Source organism: Mustela lutreola, chromosome 17 (genome assembly GCF_030435805.1).
Source record: "Mustela lutreola isolate mMusLut2 chromosome 17, mMusLut2.pri, whole genome shotgun sequence".
In the NCBI taxonomy this organism is placed as follows: Eukaryota; Metazoa; Chordata; class Mammalia; order Carnivora; family Mustelidae; genus Mustela; species Mustela lutreola.
This window is the reverse complement of record NC_081306.1, coordinates 48313865-48338920: the sequence shown is the minus strand read 5'-3', so window position 1 is coordinate 48338920 and position 25056 is coordinate 48313865. Positions and strand designations below refer to the sequence as shown.

The following is a 25056-nucleotide window of genomic DNA, read 5'->3' as shown; positions in this document are numbered from 1 at the left end:
GCTCCCCACAGACACAGCAAAGCCCAGAACGTGAAGTTGATAATTTGAAATAAACTAATCTAATCAAGTCCAATAATACTCCTTATCCAGTAATCCCATAATGCTTCTCTTTGTCTGTAGCAATTTGATTGTAACTTTGTTAGAGATTAAAAGGTATGAAAATTAGTTACTTCTGTGGATCCAAAGATAGGAAGAAAGTGAAAAGAAAAGCCATAAAGTGTGTGGAAATATTTCTCAGACATTTATAATAGCCTTCTTGTAGCCAGAATATATAAAGAATTTGGAAAAAAGTCAGTAGGAAAAAGCCCAATAAAGAAATATTTAATATACCAGAACAGCCCCTTCACAAAAGCTAACACCCAAATGGCCAGAAACGTAATCAGCTTCTTCAGTAATCAGGCAAATCAGAATCGAACAATACAGGGGTGGCCAAGTGTAAAGACTGACAACACCAAGTGTTGTGACCAAGAGAGACGGCTGGGACTCTGCGACCTGCGGGAGAAGGTAAGTGGAGTGACTTGGGAAGCCGGGCTGGCAGGTCCGGAGTTGCGTGAGTGCGTGTCCAGAGGCCGAGCATTTCTGCTCTGAGGTGCATCCAAGAGAAGTATGTGCTCTCCTGCATCTCAAGGGTTAAGTGTAGCAACGCTGGTGGCAACGTTATTTTGTAAGGGACCCAAACTGGGAACAGACAGACAACTTTCCCCAGTAGTATATTCATGCGATGGACCAGTACACGGGAATGAAGACGTCCGGACAGCTACAGTCCACGGTAGGGCACTCTCGCAGAGGTAGTTTCGGTGGGAGAAGCCAGACCTAAGAGAAGATACGTCATAGTAGCATTTCATACAATTTCCCGAAATAGAATTGAACTCCAGTGCCATAAAGGTGTAACAGCTGAAAAGTGGAAATGGTCCAGATGTCTATCCGTGGGGGCCAGTGAGTAAATTGTTGCACATTCAACTAACGGAGCGCTGGATAACAAAGAAAATGAACAGACGTGAACTTCCGGTGACATGGAGGAATTTCATAGATGTGTTCAGTGACAGAAGCAAGACACAAAGGAACATGGTTCCCTTTATGTGGATTTCATACGGGCAGGAATCTACAACTGTGATGTGACTCGGGGTATTAGGTGTCTTGGGGACAAAGGGAACGATGGTGGCCAAAGGGGTGTGTTACTTATGTCCACCCTCAGCCGCACATGCGTGTCTCCTACACCTTTCTCGTTGTGTTTCATTTCATGATTCTGAAAAGGCTTAGCAGAGCGAGAGACAGCCGTACTGTTCGGGTTCACCTCCCAGCCTCGCTGCTTTCCAGCTGCGTAACCTCGGGAAATTTATTCAACTGCTCTAGGCCTCGGTTTCATTACTGTCACGTGAAGATAATAATCAAACCGATTTTGTACGATTTGTGGTAAAGATTAGAAAATACTGGAGTCTTCGCTCTGATATTAGGCACGTGAAACGGCAGCTGGCTTGTGGTCGGCGCTGAGGAAGTGCTCACCCCGGCTGCTGCCGCTGGTCCGTCGCCAGTTTGTCTGTTCAGGGGAAAGTTAAACTCCCACTAATTTAATGTTGTGTTTATAAATCTATCATGGCTCTCCGTGCAGGTGAATTTTTGTTTAGGTCTCTCGGACCTATTTTCTTGAGTGTCCGTGTTATTTCACAAACTAATTACGAGGTGTTTTATACATGTGTTTTACAGTTGTCAGTAAAATTTTCCTTGCTTGCATTTCATAATTGGTCTTTGCTGGCGTCTAGCAGTAATACTGTTGAGGACTTACTGCTGTCAGGCTGGGTTCTAAGGTCTACGCGGACTCACCCTTTTTATCCTGTGCAGGACCCCCGGTTTACATAGAGTCGAAACTGAGAACAGGGGGCCTGGGTGGCTCAGTCGTTGAGCATCTGCCTTCAGCTCAGGTCATGGTCCCAGGGTTCTGGGATCGAGCCCTACGTCGGGCTCTGCTCAGCAGGGACCCTGCTTTTCCCTCTTCCTCTGTGCTGTCTCTCAAGTAATTAAATAACATCTTTAAAAAAAGAAAGAAACAGAACAGAGGGTAAAGGTAGCAAACTAAGTATGTGGGATTCGGTCTGGCCCCAGCATCCATTTTACTCCACTAATCTGTGCCAGGAAAGCTGTTTGTTTTATACTTTTATTTAGTAACCGGTCACTTTTCCTTAGCATAATTTTTTAGTTGACAGGTTTTCAAGAAGGCAGTTCTGTCATTTGCAAGTAGTTATTTTTTGTGTAGTACTCAGTAATTCTGGTTCCCTTGTCGTACTGCTTGGCTTTTAACGTTCGGGGGAAGCGTCGATAAACGTGACGGAGTGAGCATCCTCCCGTTAGTCCAACTGAATGCGGACGCCTGTATTTTCTAAATAACTGAGAGTTGACTGCAGAGTGTTTTCTTTATGTTAAGAATATGGTTTTTTAAGTTACAAATGGTCTTTGATTTCTTTATTCTGTTTTGCTTTAAAATTAGGGATGGCTTTTAAGTTAGATCAAATATTTTTGTGTATCCTTGAAGAAAACCACATGGATTTTTCTGTGTTAAACCATATAATGACTCATCCCTACCTTCCTAGAGTTTTTTTGAGATTTTATTTATTTATTTTAGAGAGGGAGCTTGATCCTGGGGAGAGGAAGGCGGAGAGTGAGAGTCTCCAGCAGACTCCCCGCTGAGCACAGAGCCCGACATGGGGCTCGGTCCCACGACCCCGAGGTCATGACCTGACTCGAAATCAGGAGCAGGACACTCAACTGACTAAGCCACCCAGGCACCCTGAGTTCCTAGAATTTTTAAAATAGTGCCAAATCTTAATTGCTAAGATTTCTGTGAGATTTTTGTGTATATAATAAGTACAAATGAGCGTGGTCTGCAGTTCTCTGCCGTTTTTGTTAGGTGAATTCTAGCAATGTAGGAGGCATCTGGAAGATTCCTGTCTTTTCTTGCATTACATGCTGTATTTTAAAATAATTTTTGAGAACATTTTGTGGTATGGCTGCCTAATACCATTCATTAGATTTTTTCATTGAAGATCTCAAGTGTTTCTTCTTTTTCACTAATTACAGAAATCTTCAAACAGACATAAATAGAGAGGTTGATACCGTTTTGTTCATTTCTCACCTCACTTTGTTTTTATCTGAAGTATTTTGGACCTTGCTGCTTAAAGCATGGATATTGCCTGGGAACTTGCTGCAGGCGGATGTAATCACGGGCACATAAGCACATACTTCACAGCACCTTTGCTGTACACTGTGGGTTGGAGGCAAGTCTTAGCTCATGCCCCCCACGCTTGCTTTAGGTTTCAAACCATTACAAGGAATGTTCTGAGATGTTGAAATAAGGCTTTGAATATTTGAACATTTGTCTGGGGTCCTGGAAGGGAATTACAAAGTCAGAGGCATAAACTTTTGAAAGCTTTTGATGTCTGTTGTCTAGTTGCTTTCAGAGAACCAGTACGTCTTTTGTTTAAATGGTTGACAGGTGACAGCACTGACAGTTCAGAAATGCGCCTTTTCTGCCAGCAAGGTCATTAAAGGACGAGAAAGCCGGAGAGAAGACCAGAGTAATTAGAAATTCTTACCGTAATCACTTGAGTGATTGAGAGCCTGAAGGTTATTTGAATTGATTTTCAGCGTCTCGAACTGTTCAGTCAATTTATAGTTTCTTACTAAATCTAGATCAGTGTGTGGTTGACGGCAAACGTTCGGGTGCCTAATGCAGTGTCAGAGGTTACAGTGGGAGAAGATGCATACTAGCATCTGTGCCTTTAAAGGGCTTATAGGAATCTTACTATATTGTATACATTTTTTTCATCTTTCTACAAAATATAACTTCGATTTACAAAAGTTAGTGCTGGGGCTCCTGAGTGGCTCAGAGGGTTAAAGCCTTTGCCTTCGGCTCAAGTCATGATCCCAGCGTCCTGGGATTGAGCCCCGCATTGTGCTCTCTCCTTGGTGGGAAGCCTGCTTCCCCCTCTCTCTGCCTGCCTCTCGGCCTACTTGTAATCTCTGTCTGTCAAATAAATAAATAAAATCTTAAAAAAAAAAAAAAAGTGCTGAATTTCGCATACGCTGAGTTCTCATCGAAGTAATTTGAAAATCTTCCTAGGTGTGACTTCCGCCAAGATAAAAACAAAGTTGGCTTTTCCTCTGTTTTAGCAACAGCGCACCGTGTACAGACTGACTCTAGTGAAAGCGTGGAATGTGGACGAGCTCCAGGCCTACGCCGAGCTGGTGTCCCTGGGGAATCCCGACTTCATCGAAGTGAAGGTAAGCTCCTGCCAGCCTGTGCCATCGCATCGCCCCTGGTGCTGTCCTGCCAGCCTGTGCCATCGCATCGCCCCTGGTGCTGTGCTGCCAGCCTGTGCCATCGCATCGCCCCTGGTGCTGTGCTGGCCGCCGCCAAGTTAGCATCTTTTAAAACCCAACGGGGGCCTCAGGTGTCTTCCTTATTCCTCCAGGAATGTTGATCAAGAGCCTGGCACGGCTCTAGGCATGGGGGACCATAACAGTGAAGAGCAAGCTTTTGTTCTTAGCAAGCTTGTATGCATGGAGAGGTAGACAGTCAACACAAAATGAATAATTAAAAACTACATCGTGACATGAATGTCCTGAGAAATAAAATAGCATTATAGTGAGGACCTGGTTGGCTTTAAAATAAACTTTTATCGTGGAGAATTTCAAACCTAAACAGAAGTAGTGAGACTGGTCTAGGGACCTCCATCTAGTCAACACCCGGCTTCAGAAGTTGTCCACTCCTGACCAGTCCTGTTTCTAGTCTACCCCAGCCCATTTTCTCTGCCTTACCCTGTAATTTGGAAGCAGAGCCCCACATTGTATGGCTTACCCATAGCTCTTTGAGGAGATGTCTCTAAAAGACAGACACGCGTTTTAAACACTTACTCACAGCTGCACAGTGTTCAGAGTGGTCGTGCAAGTGTCGCAAATAGAAGGTTTTAAACGTGACCAATTATTTCTTCTTGTTTAAGCAGGACTCGTGAATCTGGGTCCCAGTAAAGGTCATTGACGGAAATTGGATTGTTTCTCTCTTAAATTTCTTTTAACCTGTTAGTTCCTCCTCCATGTGTCTTCTCTCCTCCGTCCCACATCAGTCATCTTGTTTATTCATCCTGGCTAGTTCCTGTGTCTGTATTTTCCATTTTGCTGACTGCGTGTTCCTGTGTCCCCCGTACGCCCTATGAATTGGCAGTTAGAGCGAGAGAAGATTGATCAAATGTGTGTGTGTGAGTGTGTGTGTCTGCATTTCACGGTTATTTGGTTGGTGGTATTTATACTTACAGCAGAGGCAGTCACGTCTGCTGGTCTCTGGCCTGCTTTTGCCCATGTCTCTTTGCCCATGTTTCTTTGGATTCCTGTAAGTGGACTTCTGTGCCAAAGGGCAGCTACTCTTTTGCTAGATATTGTGATTCGCTGTTTTAGATTTCATAAGGGGGTTTTGCTGAAGAGAAGAGGACTTTTTTTTTACAACTGATTCCTAAATAGTAAGAAACAGTGCGGTACACAGAGGCCTGGGGTCAGGGCATTCCGGGCCGCTGTCCAGAGGTCCCGTGTGATCGCCGTGGGACAGCTGAGTCGGCGGAGACACAAGGTGAACCACAGAGGCGGGATGGGGCCGGATTCTGTTAGAACCTCCAAGCAAGAAAAGAACTGGGTTTTATATTAAATTTCATGGTCAGCTTTTTGAATAGTAGATGTACTGGGCAAAGGTTTTAAGCTGGAGGGGATGTGGTGTGATTTGTGATTTTAAAAGGTCACCCTGCTGCTGTCCTGAATGGATTCAGAGGTTCAGAGTAGGAGTAGCTAGACTAGTTATAAAGCAAGAGATGGGGCGGCTCGGGAAGGTCGTTGGAGACACCGCTGGAGAGCGGTGAGTGCACTGGGATGGATTCTGGAAGTCGAACCGGCAGAGCTTGTTGCCCGTTGAGATGCAGGGAGTGAAGGAGTAGACAGAATCAGGACAGCACCTGGGTTTTGGCCGAAGCCGTCGTGTGGCCGTGGAACAGTTGACTGAGCTGGAAGACACCAGTGGAGGAGGGCGGTGGGGGTGCGGGTCATTTCACGAGTTCTGTGTTGGCCGCAGTCGCTGGAGAGATCTTTCCAGTTTACAGGTACAGGTCCCTGCGGCTCTGGGGATGAGGCGGGACTGGCCGCGGGAATTTGGAAGTCCTCAGCGTGCCATGGTGTTAAAGCTGTGGGTGTTAACGAGGCAGATGGGTTTGGGGACAACTAAGCATCCACGTAATGACAGAAAGGGGCTGGAAAATTCACCCCGTCTCCGAAAGCTCCGTCCTCAGTGCATGTGCACGAAGCGGCTGTACTCGCATCATTTCGGGGGATGTTTGAATTCCGCAGCTCTTTTAGTGAGTCCTGCGTTCGGGGGGGGGGGGGGGCGTATTCCCGGGGGCCGGGGAGCTGGGGAGAGATGAAACGTTGCTGTCTGAGTGTGCGGCACTCCAGCTCTCGTCAGGTCAGAGACACTCTTTTCTTTTGAAATTGCTCTTAATTTTAAAAGTCTGCTCTTGGCAAGAGCTCTGATGATTCAGAGATGCGAACCACATCTGCGGTGTATGTGTCCGCTTAGGAAACCTGGCCAGCACCGGGGATTAATGGGGTTTTAATTTATGCCTTAGTTATTCAAGAAGGCTGCAGTAAAGCCCCCGGTGAGGCTGCAGTAAAACTTCTATTACAAAGCAAGTTGGCTCGATCGCACGGTCACCTTTTTTCTCCCCCTCTCCTTCTTTGTTTACAGAGAAGAATCACCCGGTATTATTTTTAAAAGAAAGATGGCTACTTTGTAAACTGTCATTTCTCTGATGCATGTTTTAGTTTGGAACTCAGAAATAAAGCCTCTTGGCTGCCGCTGAGGTGTTGTAATGACACGGTTGCTTTCAAACAAGAGTTCCTTTTTGCCATTTGACCCTCCCGTCAAGCGGATACTTGTCAGCTCCCTCCATGTGCGGGGCCTGGTCGAAGCACCAGAGACATGACATTTGACATGGAGACGTTGCTTGGGACACGGATGGTCTTATCAAGTAAGGCAAAGGCCACAGAAGTAAAATCAGGCACTTGAACAGATCTTACTTAAAAATTGTGGAGAAATATGTGATCTGTTCTCAATTTTAACTGCCTTACGTAAATGATAAAATATACCCTAACAGATAACAGTTGTATCGGGGGAAAGCCTGGTGGCGATCAGCTCGTTCTTTGTAGGAGGCCCAAGGCAGAAATGGCCTGTGTTGCAGGAGCTGCGCCACTGAGGACTGGGTCACGTGCTTTGTTCAATTCAGCCCTAGTTGGTCCCGCAGGGTAATGAAGTATCTTCCTTTTAAACTGAAGTAGCAAAAGGGATGTTTGCAGAGTGTAGCCTACTGAGGAAGCAGAGCAAGTTCTAGAATAATACTTGATTATATTTTTAACCATATACGTTGGGACATATTATATCTAAGATAGTATAGAAGGACACAGGACTCTTCCCAGTGTTGTATTTAGAAGAAGGACAGGGAAAGGCTTAGTGACTTTATTGTTCATGCGTCCGTGCGCTGCGAATTAGCGGGGAGCGTGCGTTACTTCTGCAATCCCAGTGACTGAAATGAAATCGGTAGAGGAGAAGGAGGTCTTTCCTGTTCAGTTGAGTTAAACTGTTTAACGTCTGACAAAACATTTTCATTATTGTTGTTGTCTTATTAGTTAAAGTGAAAAGTTTCCTAAAATGGCGGTTTTTAAAACAAGCACTCTTCGAAAAACATCTGATGAGAAAGCTAGCAATGTGGTAGGCTAAGTAACCTCAGATTCCTCCGAAAACACTTAGAAGTCAGTGTGTTAAAATAAACATACTTTAGGGAGCATAGCCATCTGTCCGGTCTATAAGGAAGTCCCTTCGGGGCTCGACAAGGAGAGGCCGCCCTGGTGGTCCTTCGTAGCTCCGGCACCGCTGGGTCAGGTCTAAAGCACAAACACTAGCCCCTCTACTTCCAGGAAAGCACGATCAGGACAGACTCGACCCGCTGGTACACGGTGGTGCCTGGAAGCTCGTCCTTCACCTGCGCTCTGGCATAAAACAAGGAGTCTCCCAGAGCCTGGCCCTCACATGGGCTTGGCATTAAAGCTTTAATAGTACCTTAGGGTTACCTAACGCCCTGAAGGTGTCAGATTGGTTGTACGGACTGACCCTCGGCCGGCAATCGGCCTGGGACTCCCTGCAGAAGCAAACAGTACTTGCTCGTGTCTTGCATTTTCCAGGTGTGTGCGAGCGTGCGCGCATGTATGGGCTCTGTCCTAGTCTGCACACGCTGGAGTCTTTTTTTTTTCCAGTGTTCCAGGATTCACTGCTTATGCACCACACCCAGTGCTCCACGCAATCCGTGCCCTCCTCAGTACCCACCACCAGGCTCACCTAAGGACCCACCCCCTCTCCTCCCCTCCCAAACCCTGTCTGTTTCTCAGAGTCCACAGTCTCTCATGGTTCGTCTCCCCTCCAATTTACCCCAACTCCCTTCTCCTCTCCATCAACCCTTGTCCTCCGTGTTATTCCTTATGCTCTACAAACATGCAAAACCATATGACAATTGACTCTCTCTGCTTGACTTGTTTCACTCAGCATCATCTCCTCCAGTCCCATCCATGTTGATAGAAAAGTTGGGTATTCATCCTTTCTGATGCAGGCTTCATACCCTATGACCCTGCAATTGCACTGCTGGGTGTTTACCCCAGAGATACAGATGTCGTGAGAAGAAGGACCATCTGTACCCCAGTGTTCATAGCGGCAATGGCCACAGTCGCCAAACGGTGGAAAGAGCCAAAACGCCCTTCAACAGACGAATGAATAAGGAAGATGAGGTCCCCCCACCACACACACACATGCTAGAGTCTTCTGGGGAGTGGGGAGGAGCAGCCTCTGATACTTCAATAACGCTCCTAAAAAGTACTGATGTAACCTGGGGCAGGTTACTGATCCTCTCTGAGCCTAAATTTCCTCAATATTAAAATTAGAATGATAGTATCACTTTAATAAGTTTGTGTTGAGAATTCAGGGGGATGATATATGCCTGGGTTCAGTAAACGTTTAGATCCTTTTCATTAAGCACATTTATTTAAACTAAATCAATAGAAGCTATTTCTTTGTTATATTGGTTCCCTCTTTTCTGCCGGTTGCTAGTCTTATGAAACATTTTTCTGTTTTATTCCCTGTAAATGAACATATATTTTAGCTTCATTAGACTTAAATAGGCCTTTATTTGGTAGCCTAAGAATCTTAGTGATCATTATTTGCTTGTTTGTGAAAATGTGTTTCATGTTATAAACATCTGCTGTGTCGAGAAACTTCCGAGCACAGTCTATTTGTAAATGAATTACTGTCTTTCTACCCTCTGCCTGGCATTGCACCTTGAAAATAGTCAGTGCTCAGTAATTATTTGTTGTCAGATGACACTCTGGGCACTGGCCCTGTCTGCAGAGCTCAGTCCTTGCAGAGTGCATTCTGTAAAGCAAATGCTGTAGCCTGACCTCACCCCCGTTCTTTGCACAAAGGTAAAGAGTATATCCACTTACCCAGGTAGTGGTCCCAAACTGGAGTTCATCAGTTCCTTCATGTCCTGTCATTAAAGACTGAATAAGGGGAATGAAATTTTATTAGATCAGAAGAGGGTTTGGTGTTTACCGTCATATAAAGAACATGTGACGATGTTGAGGCCACACAGCAAAGATTGCTTGGGTACAGAGAAGAACAAGGTGTAGCCTTTCCCCCTAGAAGCTCAGAATTCAGACAGAGTTATAATCATACGTTACCTATGTATAGTAGATGTCTGTATTATATATGTGTATGCAGAACGTATACAGCGGTAAGAGCTATGTGCAGGATATGAGTTTGGGATCAGATGCAGTGAGGGTTCCTGAACAGAGATGGAAGACGTGGTGGAAAATTTCGCCCGGTAAAGACTGGATGCAGAGCGGGGCAGTCCCGTAGGAAGGCCGCGTGCCGCGCTGAGAGGCTGGGGCTGGTTTTCTTGTGGGAAGAGCTGTTGAAACATTTTTAGGATAGAGTGTCGTGTTTTAAGTATATTGTGCAAAAAGTCACGAAGCAACATTTCCCATCAGACTGAAGGAGAGAAACATTATCAGGAACCTTTCGACACCCAGTCAGCTTAATTGAAGTGTCAGAAAGTCAGACTGGCACAACACGGCTCCTTGGACGGACCTTGAATCCCCAGGAAACCGTCCACGCAGCCAGTAAGAGACCGAGTCCTAGAGCAGAGCGATCCAGCAGAAAGGCAGCGGCGTAAGGGTGGGGGTCATTCTTTTCGCTGCAGATCCAGAGATGGGTAAGTTGTCCTGTTCTTCAGGAACTTTCTTCGGGTCTGCTTGTTACTCCTCAACCTACAGATTCTGAAGTGAGGGCTTTCCAGTTGCCACATTGTGCCCATCCATTGCTTGCTTGAGTCCACTCTTCTTTCAGAGCAGCGAGGGACAGAGTTGGTGCTGGTGCTAGATGGGGTGGGGTCAGGGTGGGGGGGGGTGAGAAGGTGGCAGACAGCTATGATACAGAAAATGAAGCACTTTGGGGCGCCTGGGTGGCTCAGTGGGTTAAAGCCTCTGCCTTTGGCTTGGGTCATGTTCTAAGGGTCACGGGATCGAGCCCCGCGTCGGGCTCTCTGCTCGGCAGGGAGCCTGCTTCCTCTTCTCTCTCTGCCTACTGTGTCTGTCAAATAAATAAATTTTTAAAATCTTAAAAAACAAAAAGAAAAGAAAAGAAAATGAAGCACTTTTAGATAATTTAGCTAAAGTGTGATCAGGAACAACGTCGGGGCAAGTCATTGGTTGACTGGAGTGCAGGATGGAGTGAAGCCGCCAGAGCAGAGAAGGGGCACGGTGGGGCGGGGGCCGCGGGGGTCTGACTGACGGGGGGCCTGGACTTCCCAGAGGTGACTCCACAGACCAGTTCACTGGGACTGGCTTCTGCCTGTAGCACTTCTGTCACGGAGAGCTCTGGGGCTCCATGGTGGGCTCAGAAAGTCGCTTGCATGGCTTACCCCAGAGGGTTTTGTCTGGCTACAATGAGAACTTCTAAGTGCAAGAATTCGGCTAAGTGGGAAGCCTCATGTGAACGGGACAATGTCACATGAACGCTGTGGCGTTCGTTCTCACTTTGCCATTCCGAGCCAAGTCTGTGCTTAATGACTTGTCATTTATTGCTGAACAGGAAATATTCAAATATTTTCCAAAGCCCTTGTCCTAAATGTAAGATCTAATCTAAAATCTGTTTCAAGGAACTTTTTAAATATGAAAGGTAAACTCTTTTGTGTAGCTACTATGTGCACGCTTGCTCGTATAATTCACATATCAACTGTATTTAAATTGAAATAAAGTCATGTTTCTAACTAATCTGATCTACCAGCAAATCATTTCTGTGTTTTGCATACATTTGGGGAAATTTAATACAATTTTTCAGCCATACCTAAAGGTTTTTAAAACTGACATATTATTTGCTTTTTTAAATTCACCTAAATCTCAAGCCCAGTTTAATTAAATTTTTTTTTTTTAAGATTTTATTTATTTATTTGAGAAAGAGGCAGTGGGAGAGAGCACGAGTGAGGAGAAGGTCAGAGGGAGAAGCAGACTCCCCGTGGAGGTGCGAGCCCGATGCGGGACTTGATCCCGGAACTCCGGGATCATGACCTGAGCCGAAAGCAGTCGTCCAACCAACTGAGCCACCCAGTTATAAGAATTAGGCTGGTAGAGAATTCTTATAAATCATCAGGCTGGTAGAGAAGACGCTCTTGTTTAGTACAGTTAAGCTGGGTCACCTCCAGTCTGTGTTCAGCAAAGGTCACCTCAGTTTAGCGCACTAGTGACCTTTCTGAATGGCCATCTGGAGTGGCGCGTTTTGCAGAGCCCATCGGAGTCTCCGGCCAACCCCCAGCTGCTCCGTCTGCAGGGTCACGGGCCCTCTGCAGTGCTTGTCCACAGGCTCTTCATAACGCGGCACCCTACCTCCTCCGGTCTGCGAGTGTGCATGCATGCGTGTGTCCGTATCCATGGATGTGTGAGAGTGTGTGTGTGTGTGTGCACATCTGTATCCATGTATATGTGAGAGAGAGCGTGTATGTGTGTGCACATCTGTATCCGTGTATGTGTGAGAGAGAGCGTGTGTGTGTGCATATCTGTATCCGTGTATATGTGAGAGTGTGTGTGCACATCTGTATCCATGTGTGTGTGAGAGAACGTGTGTGCGTGTGCACATCTGTATCCGTGTGTGCACATCTGTATCCGTGTGTGTGTAAGAGAGCGTGAGTGGGTGACTGGATGTCTTTTTATTTCAGTCATTCCCTCCTTAGTCGTAGCAGATCTAGAATATTCAAAGCACTTGTCAAGAAAGTTTGATCCTGGAATTTTGAAAGAGCCCACAAAGTTAAGATCTCCCTCATTGCTAGGAGTGTATCATTATGTAACTTACCAAATAGAAAACTTAGTTGTGGAACTTTAGGGTCCTATATGACTGGGCTGTCAGGGAGCGTTCAAAAGACCAGGAAGCCAATTTACCTCCATTTGTATGATGCAGGAATTTCTGCAGAGGTGAGACACGCTTACACATGCAAGCGTGTGGGAGGGATGTATGCGTAGCCCCAAATGTATTTCCTGTTTGGCACAAATCTGTGTTTAAGTGTATCCATTTACAAAATGCATTACAAAGTGATCTCCTTAAGGAACAGTTGGCCCTTTACAGGAAAGCCTTACCAGCCTTATGAAGCCCAAACTGGGCTGGAGAACTGGAGCTCCTCTTATTTTGCCAGTGAGTAAGGTGTTTACTGAATTTCTATGGGTGCCAGACATGCCTCCGTTATTGGTCTAGGAGAGTATAGCTCTTTGAGAATTAACTTATTATGGTGCACAAGGAATCTGAATGAAAAGATGTGTTATTGGTTCAAATACAGTGCTGTTCCCAGACAGCACAGCCTGTGACCTCACGAAGCCGGGCACCCAAGCGCTGCCGTCGCGGGGCAGGGAGGGCGTCGGCCTGGGAGCTCCCGCCGACTTGCGTGAGCTGCTAAGCAGAGTTTATCATCTCTGATTCACTGTTGCTTTCGTCACCCTCACATTGGACTGGCCTGGGTTGCGGGGTGGGGTCGGGTGGATTATCTCCAGACGCCTTTCTGGCTCTGACACCTGTTCCATGCCGTCAAAGCAGGTCATGCTTATCTCGGACTGTTGTGCTGCTTCCGCAGGGTGTCACCTACTGTGGCGAGAGCTCAGCCAGCAGTCTCACCATGGCCAACGTGCCCTGGCATGAGGAGGTGGTGCACTTTGTCCAGGACTTGGTGGATCTGATCCCCGACTACGAAATCGCCTGTGAGCACGAGCATTCCAACTGCCTCCTTATCGCTCACAAACGGGTAAGCAGAGCCCAGCCTGCACTCTTCCAGCCGCTCCTTCTCCTCAGGGTCCCTCCCTTCGCTGTAGGGGCGTCCGCTTGTTTGCTTCCTTCCCTGAGACGACTTCAGGAGGCCTCGGTGTGTGTGTGTGTAATGATGTGGAGAACCAAGGCCAAAGAAATCGAGGCAAACACTGAGCTGCATTACAGCTTGCAGCCCGTCGACAAGTGCTCAGGCAGGCAGGGTGACCGTCCTCCAGGAACTCAACTGCCTCCACGTTAATACCTTGCTAAAGGCAAAAGGCAGCCTTCGCTTGACATGAGTCCACCCTCCAAAGTCCTGTGAATCTTCTTTAACATCGAAAATCCCCTTGGAAACGTCTTTTCTCTGTCCGTCCGCCCCCAAGATATATGTTAGTCGTCATCTTCCAAGCATGTTCCCTGACACCTCGCTGAAGGCTCTCTTGACTAAGGTTTTACCAGACAGCACTAAATGACATGATCCTAACAGCCCCTCAAGGTCCTGGAAGCCTGGCTTCCCACTTTCTCAGAGGCTTACGCGATCCCTGACCCCTCCCAGCTTGAAAATATGTGATCGGTCACTCCTCACAACCCCAGCGCGGCTCTTCCTGCCCACAGGCCCTGTCTGCCTGCCTTAATGAAACCATCCTTTTTTGCACGAAGATAATCTTGAGAATTCTTTCCTGCTGTTGCCTCCTAGACGCCAGCATTGTACATCAGACAGGATGACTGATAATAGCTCAGTCAGGTTTGCTTGATGACTCTGCATCCTTTAATATTCAAGTTCTGCATTAACAAGTGCTTTTTAAATTTTTTTTAAAAGATTTTATTTATTTATTTGACAGAGATCACAAGTAGGCAGAGAGGCAGGCGGGGGGTGGGGGGAAGCAGGCTCCCTGCTGAGCAGAGAGCCCGATGCAGGGCTCGATCCCAGGACCCTGAGATCATGACCTGAGCCGAAGGCAGAGGCTTTAACCCACGGAACCACCCAATGACCTGAGCCGAAGGCAGAGGCTTTAACCCACGGAACCACCCAGGCGCCCCGCACAACAAGTGCTTTTTTAAAAAAGGGGACATGGATGAACCCTGAAAATATTATTCTAGGTTAAAAAAAAAAAAAAACACAAAAGGGCACTATTACATGATTCCGTTTGTCTAAAATGTCCAAACTGGGTAAATCTGTAGCGACAGAAAGTAGATCGGTGGTTCCAGAGACCGAGGAGGAGCAGGCTGGGGGTGACCACTGCCAGGGGCGGTGTTCTTCGGGGGTGATGGAAATATTCAAGAATTATCAAGTGGTGTTGGTTGCCCATCTCTGTGACTATACCAGAGTCCCTGAATTGGACCCTTTAAAAGGCTGAATTTCGTGGCATGTGAGTTATATCACAATCAAGATAAATTAATACCAAAAAGATAATAAAGGCCAAGAGTGGTGTACCTCCTCTTATATAAGCGCTTTTTATGCGACGAAAGTCAGACTTAATTTGAACACGAAAGAACATTTTATCCTCCCCCAAAACCTTACATGGCTTCCTGAACAGCTTCTTAGCTGAACAGCACTTAATAATACAAGATTTGCTCAATTAAAATGTCACCTCCTCTACTCTCACAAACGCCAGGTTAAAAGGCTCGCATGCGTTGGTTGCGGTGAGAGTGTATGCAGCTGACCTGTGGTCTGTCAGACTTAAATGTTTAGACAGAAGAGTATGTCCTGGGATGTCAGGAGCAGAGAAATAAAGACCACCTGGTATTTGAAATGTTAATTAAAGTAGCTTCAAAGCTAATTAACTTACAAAGCAAATCTTAAAAATTAAAGCCAAACCCTGAATTTTATCTTCTGGTTCTTCGTTCAGTTTTCTCCTAGGTACGAGGTTAGAGAATACGGATCTCTCGTGTTCAGATGCTTCAGTGACCTCCCTTTGCTTTTAACTTCAAAGTCAAAATCCTTAGTGGGACCTCAGGACCCAGTGTGATTGGGCTGTGCACCTCTCCAGCTGCCTACACTGCTCGTCCCCCTCTCTCTGCACTTTCCTTATATTCTCAGCCACGTGAGGTCTTACTTTCCCTTTAAATAGGCTGGAATTTCGTATGCTTTTCTGTTCTTGTAATGGTGCCCTGGGAACGGCCGTATGCGTCCTCGACTAATCGCAGTGTGACGGTAGACTTAACTGCAAAGCAGGGACCTGAGAACACCTCATCAGCCCCCGTTTCCCTTCCCGGCACAGGTGCTCTTAGTGTTGTGCACCATAGTTGTGAGTGGGCAGGAGTGTCGTTAACTGCCTCACAGAGTCAGGACTCCGTTGGATGGACGTGCATCTTTAACTCTGTTTTGCTCTCCGTTCCTTTCTGCATTTTTGACCCTCCACATGGAACTGTTTTCCAGACACTTTTTAACACATGCGTTAGTGGGAGTCTGCTGATGGAAAATTTTGTTCTTGTTTGTCTGGAAATGAACATTTTGGCTGGGGATGAAATTCTAGGTTGACATTTGTTGCCTTTCACCACTATAGAGATAATCTCGTCTTTTAAATTCCATTGGTAACAAGTCAGCTATTGGTTTGTCGCTCGTTTTCCGATAATCTGCCATTTTCACGCTTCTGGCTTCTCTTTTGGTTCTGCCCATATCCACAGGGAGTTCCCAGAAGGCGCCAAGCAACTGAACTCAGTGTGATAAATGTAGTGACAAGCATAGCTACCCAGGTACACACCAGCATGAAGAGACAGTCTGAGACCGATGCTCGTTAGCTAATGCTTCTTGAGCACCCAGGGTGTGTCAGGCATGGTGCTGGGTACTAGGGATGCAAAGATGAGTTAAGCAAATAGTCCCTGCCTTCGAGAGTGGTCTAACAGAAAAAAAGAAAAAAGGCAGCTATTGAAACAAATACCTCCAGTTTTTCATCAGAGCAATGATGGAAGAGTAGAGTAGAACCCGGGTGGGGGTGGTGTGTGTGTGCGGGGACAATATGGTACTATCAGGAGAGGCTTCCCAGAGGAGTTGCCATTTGACTGGAAGTCCAGCGACAGCCCAGCGAGGACGGACGTGAAGGCAGAAAAATGTACAAGGAAAGGTCCTTGGAGAAGCGTAGAGGCCTAACCTGTTGGGAAAACAGTGAGTAGTTCATTATGGCCGGAGTTCAAAAGAAGGGTTGAAGGGAACGCAAGGGGGGTGACTGGTCAGGGGCAAGGGCGTTGGTGGCGCTGAATGGAATCCTAGTTGTGCCGTTTCCTGTACAGCACGGGCAGCGCTGGAGGGATTGAAGTAGGACAGTGACACAATCAGATTTGGGTCTCAGAAAAATTTGTTTAGCAACATGAGGGGGCATGAACTGTAAGACTAGAAGAGAGAAACCAGTTAAAAACGGTCGTGACAGTCCAGCAGTGCAAGGGTGACGTGATGAGGGTCTGACACAGAGGCTGTGAGGGGAGACTTGGTCAGACACTCAGTGCAGGCTGTTCTCTGTCTCCCAAGGGGAGTCGTGGGCTGGTGTCCCCTCAACCAAGCCGATGTCAAGGTCCGGGTCCCCACTCGGCCTCCGTTGACCTGTTGGGGGAGGAGTGTGTCCTTATGGCTGATTTGGGGGTAAAAGTGTGGGCTCTCGCCGCGGAACCTCTGCTCCACTCTGGCTAGGAAGGGAGGACCGCGTCACTGCTGCTCCCCAGGGACACTGTGGGATGGATGGGGGGGGGGCTCGTTGCTCCGGGGCAGCAGGGAAGGTCTTGGCTCTCTGCTAAGCTTCCCCCGTCCCCAATCTGGTGTGGGCGGGGTGAGGTACCTTGCTACGGCCAGGTAGAGGCCAGTGCTCCTGGGACCACGGGGTGTAGGGTGGCCGGACCCTCCACTCCACCTCCCCTGACAGCTCCCCAGCGGCCAGGAGGGAGGGCGCAGCCCAACGTGGCGGGGCGGATATGAAGGTCTAGGGTCTCCCATAGACGCTGACTGACCTGGGGTGAGAATCGGGCATTTTTCTCATGGCCTAGGTTGGGTATTGCTTAAGTTTTCTGTCGGGCTAGCTAAGGTGCCCTTTTCCTGGTCCTCTGGCTGAGAAAAGCAGGTTTTTCATGGGGCTCTAAGATTTGTTTGTTTGTTTACTGTTTGTGCCCTTTGGTATTTCTGGATTGCGGGCTTCAGCCAGGCCTCTAGGCTCCAGCACCCAGTGCGGGATTCATATCAGATAAAGGACTAGTGTCCAAAATCTATAAAGAACTTAGCAAACTCAACACCCAAAGAACAAATAATCCAATCAAGAAATGGGCAGAGGACATGAACAGACATTTCTGCAAAGAAGACATCCAGATGGCCAACAGACACGTGAAAAAGTGCGCCATATCACTCGGCATCAGGGAAATACAAATCAAAACCACAATGAGATATCACCTCACACCAGTCAGAATGGCTAAAATCAACAAGTCAGGAAATGACAGATGCTGGCGAGGATGCGGAGAAAGGGGAACCTCCTACACTGTTGGTGGGAATGCAAGCTGGTGCAGCCACTCTGGAAAACAGCATGGAGGTTCCTCAAAATGTTGAAAATAGAGCTACCCTATGACCCAGCAATCACACTACTGGGTATTTACCCTAAAGATACAAACTTAGTGATCCAAAGGGGCATGTGTACCCAAATGTTTATAGCAGCAATGTCCACGATAGCCAAACTATGGAAAGAACCTAGATGTCCATCAACAGATGAATGGATAAAGCAGATGTGATATTTATACACAATGGAATACTATGCAGCCATCAAAAGAAATGAAATCTTGCCATTTGCGACAACGTGGATGGAACTAGAGCATATCATGCTTAGCGAGATAAGTCAAGCAGAGAAAGACAACTATCATATGATCTCCCTGATATGAGGAAGTGGTGATGCAACATGGGGGCTTAAGTGGGTAGGAGAAGAATAAATGAAACAAGATGGGATCGGGAGGGAGACAAACCATAAGTGACTCTTAATCTCACAAAACAAACTGAGGGTTGCTGGGGGGAGGGGGTTTGGGAGAAGGGGGTGGGATTATGGACATTGGGGAGGGTATGTGCTTTGGTGAGTGCTGTGAAGTGTGTAAACCTGGCGATTCACAGACCTGTACCCCTGGGGATAAAAATATATGTTTATAAAAAATAAAAAATTTATTAAAAAAGAAAAAGAGCCACAGACAGAATCCAGGGAGTGTGTAGCCAGTCTGCCTTTTATCTACCTTTGATGTCTTCTTGTGTTTGTTTTGTGTATGATACCCAGGGATTTTAGCCACGTAGTGGGAGAAGTAGGAAGAAGTACATATCCTCCATCTTGTCCAGAAGCAGAAGTCTGTGACCACAGTTTTGACATTTATAGATTTTGGCCAAATATCTCCTCAGTGAACAGTAACGCCGGTCCACTGGGAACACTGTGAATTACAGATTATTTAGCAGAATGCTTCTGTGTAGGCTGATTTTCTTTACTAATGTTAGAAGTGTCACCCCGTATGTTACAAGGCTGGCCCTGCACTGTTACCGGGAAGATTTTCAGGAAACGTACACGAAGACATCCCTGTCTGCTCCTCGTCGGGCCTGTCAGATCCCATTTAATGAGGAGGCTGGCACTTACCGACGGACGCCTTTTTAAGGTCACAGAAAACAGAGCTATAACCAAAAACCAAATCAAGCAAAGAAACAGAAAAAGAAAAAAATGAAACCAAAGCCTAGAAGAATCCATAAAACAAACCATTTAGTTCATGAATAACAGCGTGGGTATTGACTGTTTAACGACCTCATGGTTCATGCTGCCAATTCCAAGCTTACTGTTTCTCAGCTATATTTTTGAAACAGGACATCTTGCAGTGAACGCAAAAGAAAAACCTAAATACTTGATTCTTAATGGCTTTCACAATCAGGGCCTTTTCAGAGAAGGGGCCTCTGCAGGGTCCCGCCATGTTGCTTTTTTCCTCCGCCTCTGCCCAAGATGCCTCTTCTGCCAGAAAGTCACGCACACCTGCCCCACCGCAGTCCACCTGCTGAATTTCTGCTCCTTAAAACGGTGAAACAGATCTCCTCGGGGCTACCTCTCTGGGATCCATGTGCGCAGAGATGAGGCTGCGTTGTGAAGAGCTGTGGGTTCATGGAACACAGGGTGTCATCCCCAGCACTGCCCAGAGTCCCTGCGACCCCGCGGATTCTCCATGTTGGTGTAGAGAACTGACGGCGCCTTCCCGATCCTGTCCGTCCCGTCTCCACTGTCTGAGCTCCAGAAAGCAGAGACCGTGTTCCATTGTCCTTGCTGATTTTGATCCAGACTTACCTCCTTCCTTATTATTTATTCATTCATTCATTTATTCAGTAAATATTCATTCTACAGAGTTTGCTATTTTTTAGGTCATCATTGACCTGCTGGTTGTTAAATCCACTTGCTTTCCTGCTCACCATCTCCTTCCTGTTTTTCTGCAGCAGGAATCTGGTGCCAATCCATGCTTTTTGAACATTTCTTCTCTCTGCTGTGCGGTACTTTTCTGATTTTAGTGAAGCTGGCGAGCAGAAATAAGAATGTCGCCATCCAGTACGGCACTGAAAATCCCTCCATTGTGGCATTTCTTTCTTTATCCATTTCAAAAATTTTAAATTCTCTCTAGGATACCATGTAGCCCAAAGTGTAAGGTGAATTCTTTCAAAGAAAAAAAAAAGATGATAGAGATTTCAAGCATGGGTTGAATATTTACATTCAAATGATCTTTTAAGATTCTACATTAAATTGGTAAGATTTCCCAACATGGCCCAGCCTCTGGAGACTCCATCACAGTCCGCAGTGCCCTGTCCGTCCCCAGAACACTCTGGAGACTCCATCACAACCTGCAGTGCCCTGTCCGTCCCCAGAACACTCTGGAGACTCCATCACAACCTGCAGTGCCCTGTCCGTCCCCAGAACACTCTGGAGACTCCATCACAACCTGCAGTGCGCTGTCCATCCCCAGAACGCTCTGGAGACTCCATCACAATCTGGAGACTCCGTCACAGTCCGCAGTGCCCCGTCCGTCCCCAGAACGCTCTGGAGACTCCGTCACAATCTGTCCGTCCCCAGAACGCTCTGTGGTCATGCGCATCACTTACAGCGGTCTCCTTAGTGCCGTGTGCTATATCACGTGCAAAGCATTTCTTAATTCTTGGAATATTTTTTTAATGGATGGTTATTTTTTTCACAACAGTTTTGTCATTTAGAAGTGATGTTTAGACTCTAGAGAGAGTTTCTGGATAAGAGGCAGTTTCTTTCGTGGGTGGGAGTAGAAGGTTCAATGAGTTCCTTTGACTTTGAACAAAGGAGAGACGGACACAGACTCAAGGAAAGCAAGTCAGCATGTTTTAGTTCCAAGGTTGAGCTCGAGGGACAAAGAAAGAAGTACAGTTGCCCACAGGAGACTGTCTACAGGGGGAGGGCGGGCCTGTCTGTGTGCCGTGGGAGGAACGCCGGGATAAGGAGATCGTCACCCCTCTGCTTCTGTGTTCTCCAGGGGCAGCTCCGATGTAACCTTGGGCCTGTCCGTCTGCAAGCTTGAGTGAGACCTTGATGAATACAATACACTTGATTTTACTGTAGAAATAGTGAGGTCCTTCCCCTGTGCGGATTGGTGATATCCTGTTAAAGTGGACCGCTGCCAGCGGAAACCAAGCAGTAGGTTACGTACGGCTCGCAAATCCACAAAGCACTATTTTAAAACTTAATTGCTTACTTAAAAAATAGATTTCATGTCTTAGTACATACAGTTTGGGATTTATGGAAAAATTGAGGAGACAGTGCAAAGAGCTCCTCTGCACTCTAGATTTGCCTTGTTACGAACATCTCGCGTTGCTGTAGTACGTGTGTCACCACTAGCGGACCAGTGCTGCTCCGTGATTTGCCAGAGCCCAGAGTTTGGATTTTGTTAGGTTTTACCCAATGTCCTTTTTCTGTTCTGTTCCATCCAGAAGAATATGTTACATTTAATGTCATGTCCCTTTAGGCTCTTCTTGGCTACGGCAGTTTCTCAGACTTTCCTTGTTTTTGATAACTCTGACAGCTTTGAGGGGTGCTCACGAACTATTCTGTAGGATGCACCATTACTGAAATCTCTCCAGTGTTTTTCTCATAAGACCTGGGTTGTGGGTTTTTAGGAGGAAAGCCACAGAGGTAAAGTGCCAGTTTCATCATCTTGTATCAGGGATGCATGCTGCCAACATGATCTACAGCTAGTGATGTTGACCTTGGCCAGCAAACTGAAGTACTGTTTGTCCGGTTTCTCACCGTAAAAGTACTCTTCCTCTTCCTTTTCTGTACATTTACTCTTCGGAAAGATGTCACTCTCTGCAGCCCACATGTAGGAACTGGGAGTGACATTCCACATCCTCGATGGTGGGATAGCTACAGAAATAGGTTTATCTCTTTTCCCCAGTTTTAAATTTATCCCCTCATTCTTTATAGCAGTGTGGGCTCACGGTATTTACTCTGTACCTTGGGTTATAATCCAGTTCGACTTCCTTTCTTTTGTCGCTCAAATTACTCTGGCTCTGGCTTCTAGGATCTCTTCCGGGGGCTCTTGTGCTCCTTTGCTGTGCTTTCATCAGGGCTTGGGGCTTTCTTTGTCTTTGGTCTTGAGTACTGCTTTCCTTTCTGGCTCTACAAGGTGTTCCAGGCTCATCCTGCACATTTTCTGCTCCAGTCCTGGAAGCGGTCATTTGTCTCAGCAGCCCTGGTTCCTTTATTGAAGAGTGGTGTTAGAAGCCAAGATCTAGGGTGCCTGGGTGGCTCAGTGGGGTAAGCTGCTGCCTTCGGCTCAGGTCATGATCTCAGGGTCCTGGGATTGAATCCCACATCGGGCTCTCTGCTCAGCAGGGAGCCTGCTTCCCTCTCTCTCTCTGCCTGCCTCTTTGCCTACTTGTGATTTCTCTCTGTCAAATAAATAAATAAAATCTTAAAAAAAAAAGAAGCCAAGATCTAGGCGAAGGTGTGCTTGGTGTTGTGGGGTATTGTTTCTTCTTCTATGTCCTCGGAAAGGTGTACGACAGCAAAGAAATTGTGCGTATATTCCAGCCCTTCTCTACACACGTGGCTGTAAGTATTTTTCCGTGCATCCAGTTGTATGAAGCAAAACCTGCTAACGTCTCAAACGCTAATCCATCGCCAGCGGGACTCACTCTAGCTGCTTCTTGCTTATTTATAATTCCCCTCTAACAGTGAGAAACTAGGCTCCTTACAGCAGCCGTGTGTTTCCTTAATTGTGCAGTTCCAAGACACGAGTACAGCAGTGTCAGAACTTTTAACCCTAGAGCACAGTGCTTGTGTGCAGGTCCTTTGGCTTTCGTCTTAGAAGCTCCGCTTATTTCCAGAATTACTTAGGTCAGCACCTTTTCCTCTCCTCCCCTTCAGTGACGTTACTTCATACATTTGTAACAGATTCTCACAGTCTGCACCTTTTCCTGGGATTCCCTGACCTCTCCCAAGTGAGTTTTGTATTTTATATATATTCACATACATTTTTATGTATGTATTTCAAAATGTGAACTATTTCATATTTTAAGGTTCAGTATTTGTACTATAAAGTTGTACAGGTTTTGAAAAGTACATAATGTGAAAAGATGAATGAACATCTTTCATATGCTTACTTGCTGCCTGGACATTTTCTGCAGTGAGGTCTTTGTTCAGATCTTTTGCTTATTTTTTCATTGGATTTGTTATTTTCTCATTGTTGAGTTTTAAGTATTCTTTACATATTTTGGATACATGCCATTTATCAGACGTGTTTTGCAAATATTTCCTTCAGTCTGATTTGACTGTTTATTCTCTTAACTGCCTTTCTCAGAGCAAACATTTATAATAAAATCTGGTTTATCAACTTTCTCTTTCATGGATGATGCTAGATTTCTAAACTCAGGGTCACCTAGACCTCATCCTATGTTACCTTCTAGAAGTTTTGTAGTTTTATTATATGTTTAGGTCTAAGATCTGTTCTGAAAGCTGTAAGATTTATATTGAGATTTTTGTTTGTTTGTTTGATTTTTGCATGTGGATGTCAAGTTGTTGGAGAGACGGTTCTTCCTGCATTATGCTGGATACTTGTGTGGGTTTTATTTCTGGTCTTAGTATTGTTTCGTTGATCTGTGTGTCTGTTCTTTCACCAATACTATGCAGTCTTGACTTTGGTTAGCTTTATTGAAACTGAGTGGTATCAGTTCTCCAACTTGTTCATCTTGGCTATTGGGTTGGCTCTTCTAGGTCTTTTGCCTTTTCATGTAAACTTTAGAATCAGTTTGTTAATACCTATAAACTAGCTTGCTAGTATCTTGTTTGGGATCGAGTTGAATCTACACATTCAACTCGACCTAACAAGTTCAGTCTTCCGATCTGTGAACGTGAACTACCTCCTGTTTAGGTCTTCCATGACTTCTTTCACCGTTTTGTCCTGTGTATAGATCCTATACACGTTTTGTTAGATTTATACATAAGTGTTTCATTTTTTTGATGTTAATGTAAATGGTACTGTATTTTTAACTTCAAATTCCAATTGTTCATTCCTGGTATATGAAAAAGCAGTTAGCTAATATTTCTCAGAATATTACCTCCTGTTTTGTACCCATGCTATAATAACCTGAGTTCCACAGGATATTTTGTTATTGTTGATTCTTTGGATTTTTCTCCTTTTTCTTTTTTTTTAATAATTTGTTTGTTTGAGAGAGAGTGAGAGTGGGAGAGAACATGTGAGGGGAGAGGTCAGAGGGAGAAGCAGACTCCCTGCTGAGCTGGGAGCCTGATGTGGGACTTAGTCCTGGGACTCTGGGATCATGACCTGAGCCAATGGCAGTTTCTTAACCAACTGAGCCACGCAGGTGCTCCTCTGGATTTTTCTACATCAGTTAATGTGGTTATCATGCATCTCTTCCCAATCTACCATTTCTTATCTTACTGTGTTAAGCTAAAACTTCAAGTCTGATGTTGATTAGAAATGGTAAAAGGTGAACCCCTTGGGCACCTGTGGGGTTGTAAAAAAACTGAAAAAAGAAAGAAATGGTAAAAGGGGACATTCCTGCTTTGATTCTGATTTTAGTGGGAAAGCAACTGGTTTGTAACCATTAAGTATGATGTTCACTGTAGGGTTCTGGTAGATGTGTATCAGGTTGAGGACATTTCCCTCTGTTTCTAGTTTGCTGAGAATTTTTAATCATAAATCAGTCTGGATTTTTGTTCTATACTTTTCCTGCAGTTATCGGTACGATCATATTTTTCTTCCTTAGCTGTTTGTGCGATGGGTCACATTAATTGATTTTCAGCCTTGCCATACCTGGAAGAAATCCCACTTGGTCACGGTGTTTAATTTTTTTAATGCATTGTTGGATTTGACTTTCTGATATTTTATTTTTTTTACACGTGTTCATGACCATTACTGGTTTGTAATTTTCCTTTCCTGTAATGTCTTTTTCTGGTTTTGGTCTATTCGTATTTTCTGTATCTTTGTGCTTTAGTCTTAATAGGTTTTGTATTTCTAGGAATTTGCCCATTTCATCTAGATTATTTAATTTGTTGTTGTACATTCATATTAATCTTTTATAATCCTTTTTATATTGGTAGAATCAGTAGTAATGTCCCTACCTACATTTCTGATTTTAGTTATTTGAGTCTTTTTTCTTTTTTTTCTCAGTTAGGCCAGAGGTT

The 25056-nt window shown here is 45.6% G+C and overlaps 1 protein-coding gene across 2 annotated transcripts in view; it reads left to right on the top strand.

Annotated features, from left to right (window-relative positions):
* LOC131819907 (S-adenosyl-L-methionine-dependent tRNA 4-demethylwyosine synthase TYW1-like) overlaps nucleotides 1–25056 on the top strand; it is a 201359-nt gene that overhangs the window by 162752 nt on the left and 13551 nt on the right. For both annotated transcript variants that reach the window (XM_059155321.1, XM_059155322.1), the window contains 2 exons: nucleotides 4165–4275; nucleotides 13245–13412. In XM_059155321.1, coding sequence (XP_059011304.1) covers nucleotides 4165–4275; nucleotides 13245–13412 — 279 coding nt within the window. The remainder of the gene's footprint in view (nucleotides 1–4164; nucleotides 4276–13244; nucleotides 13413–25056) is intronic.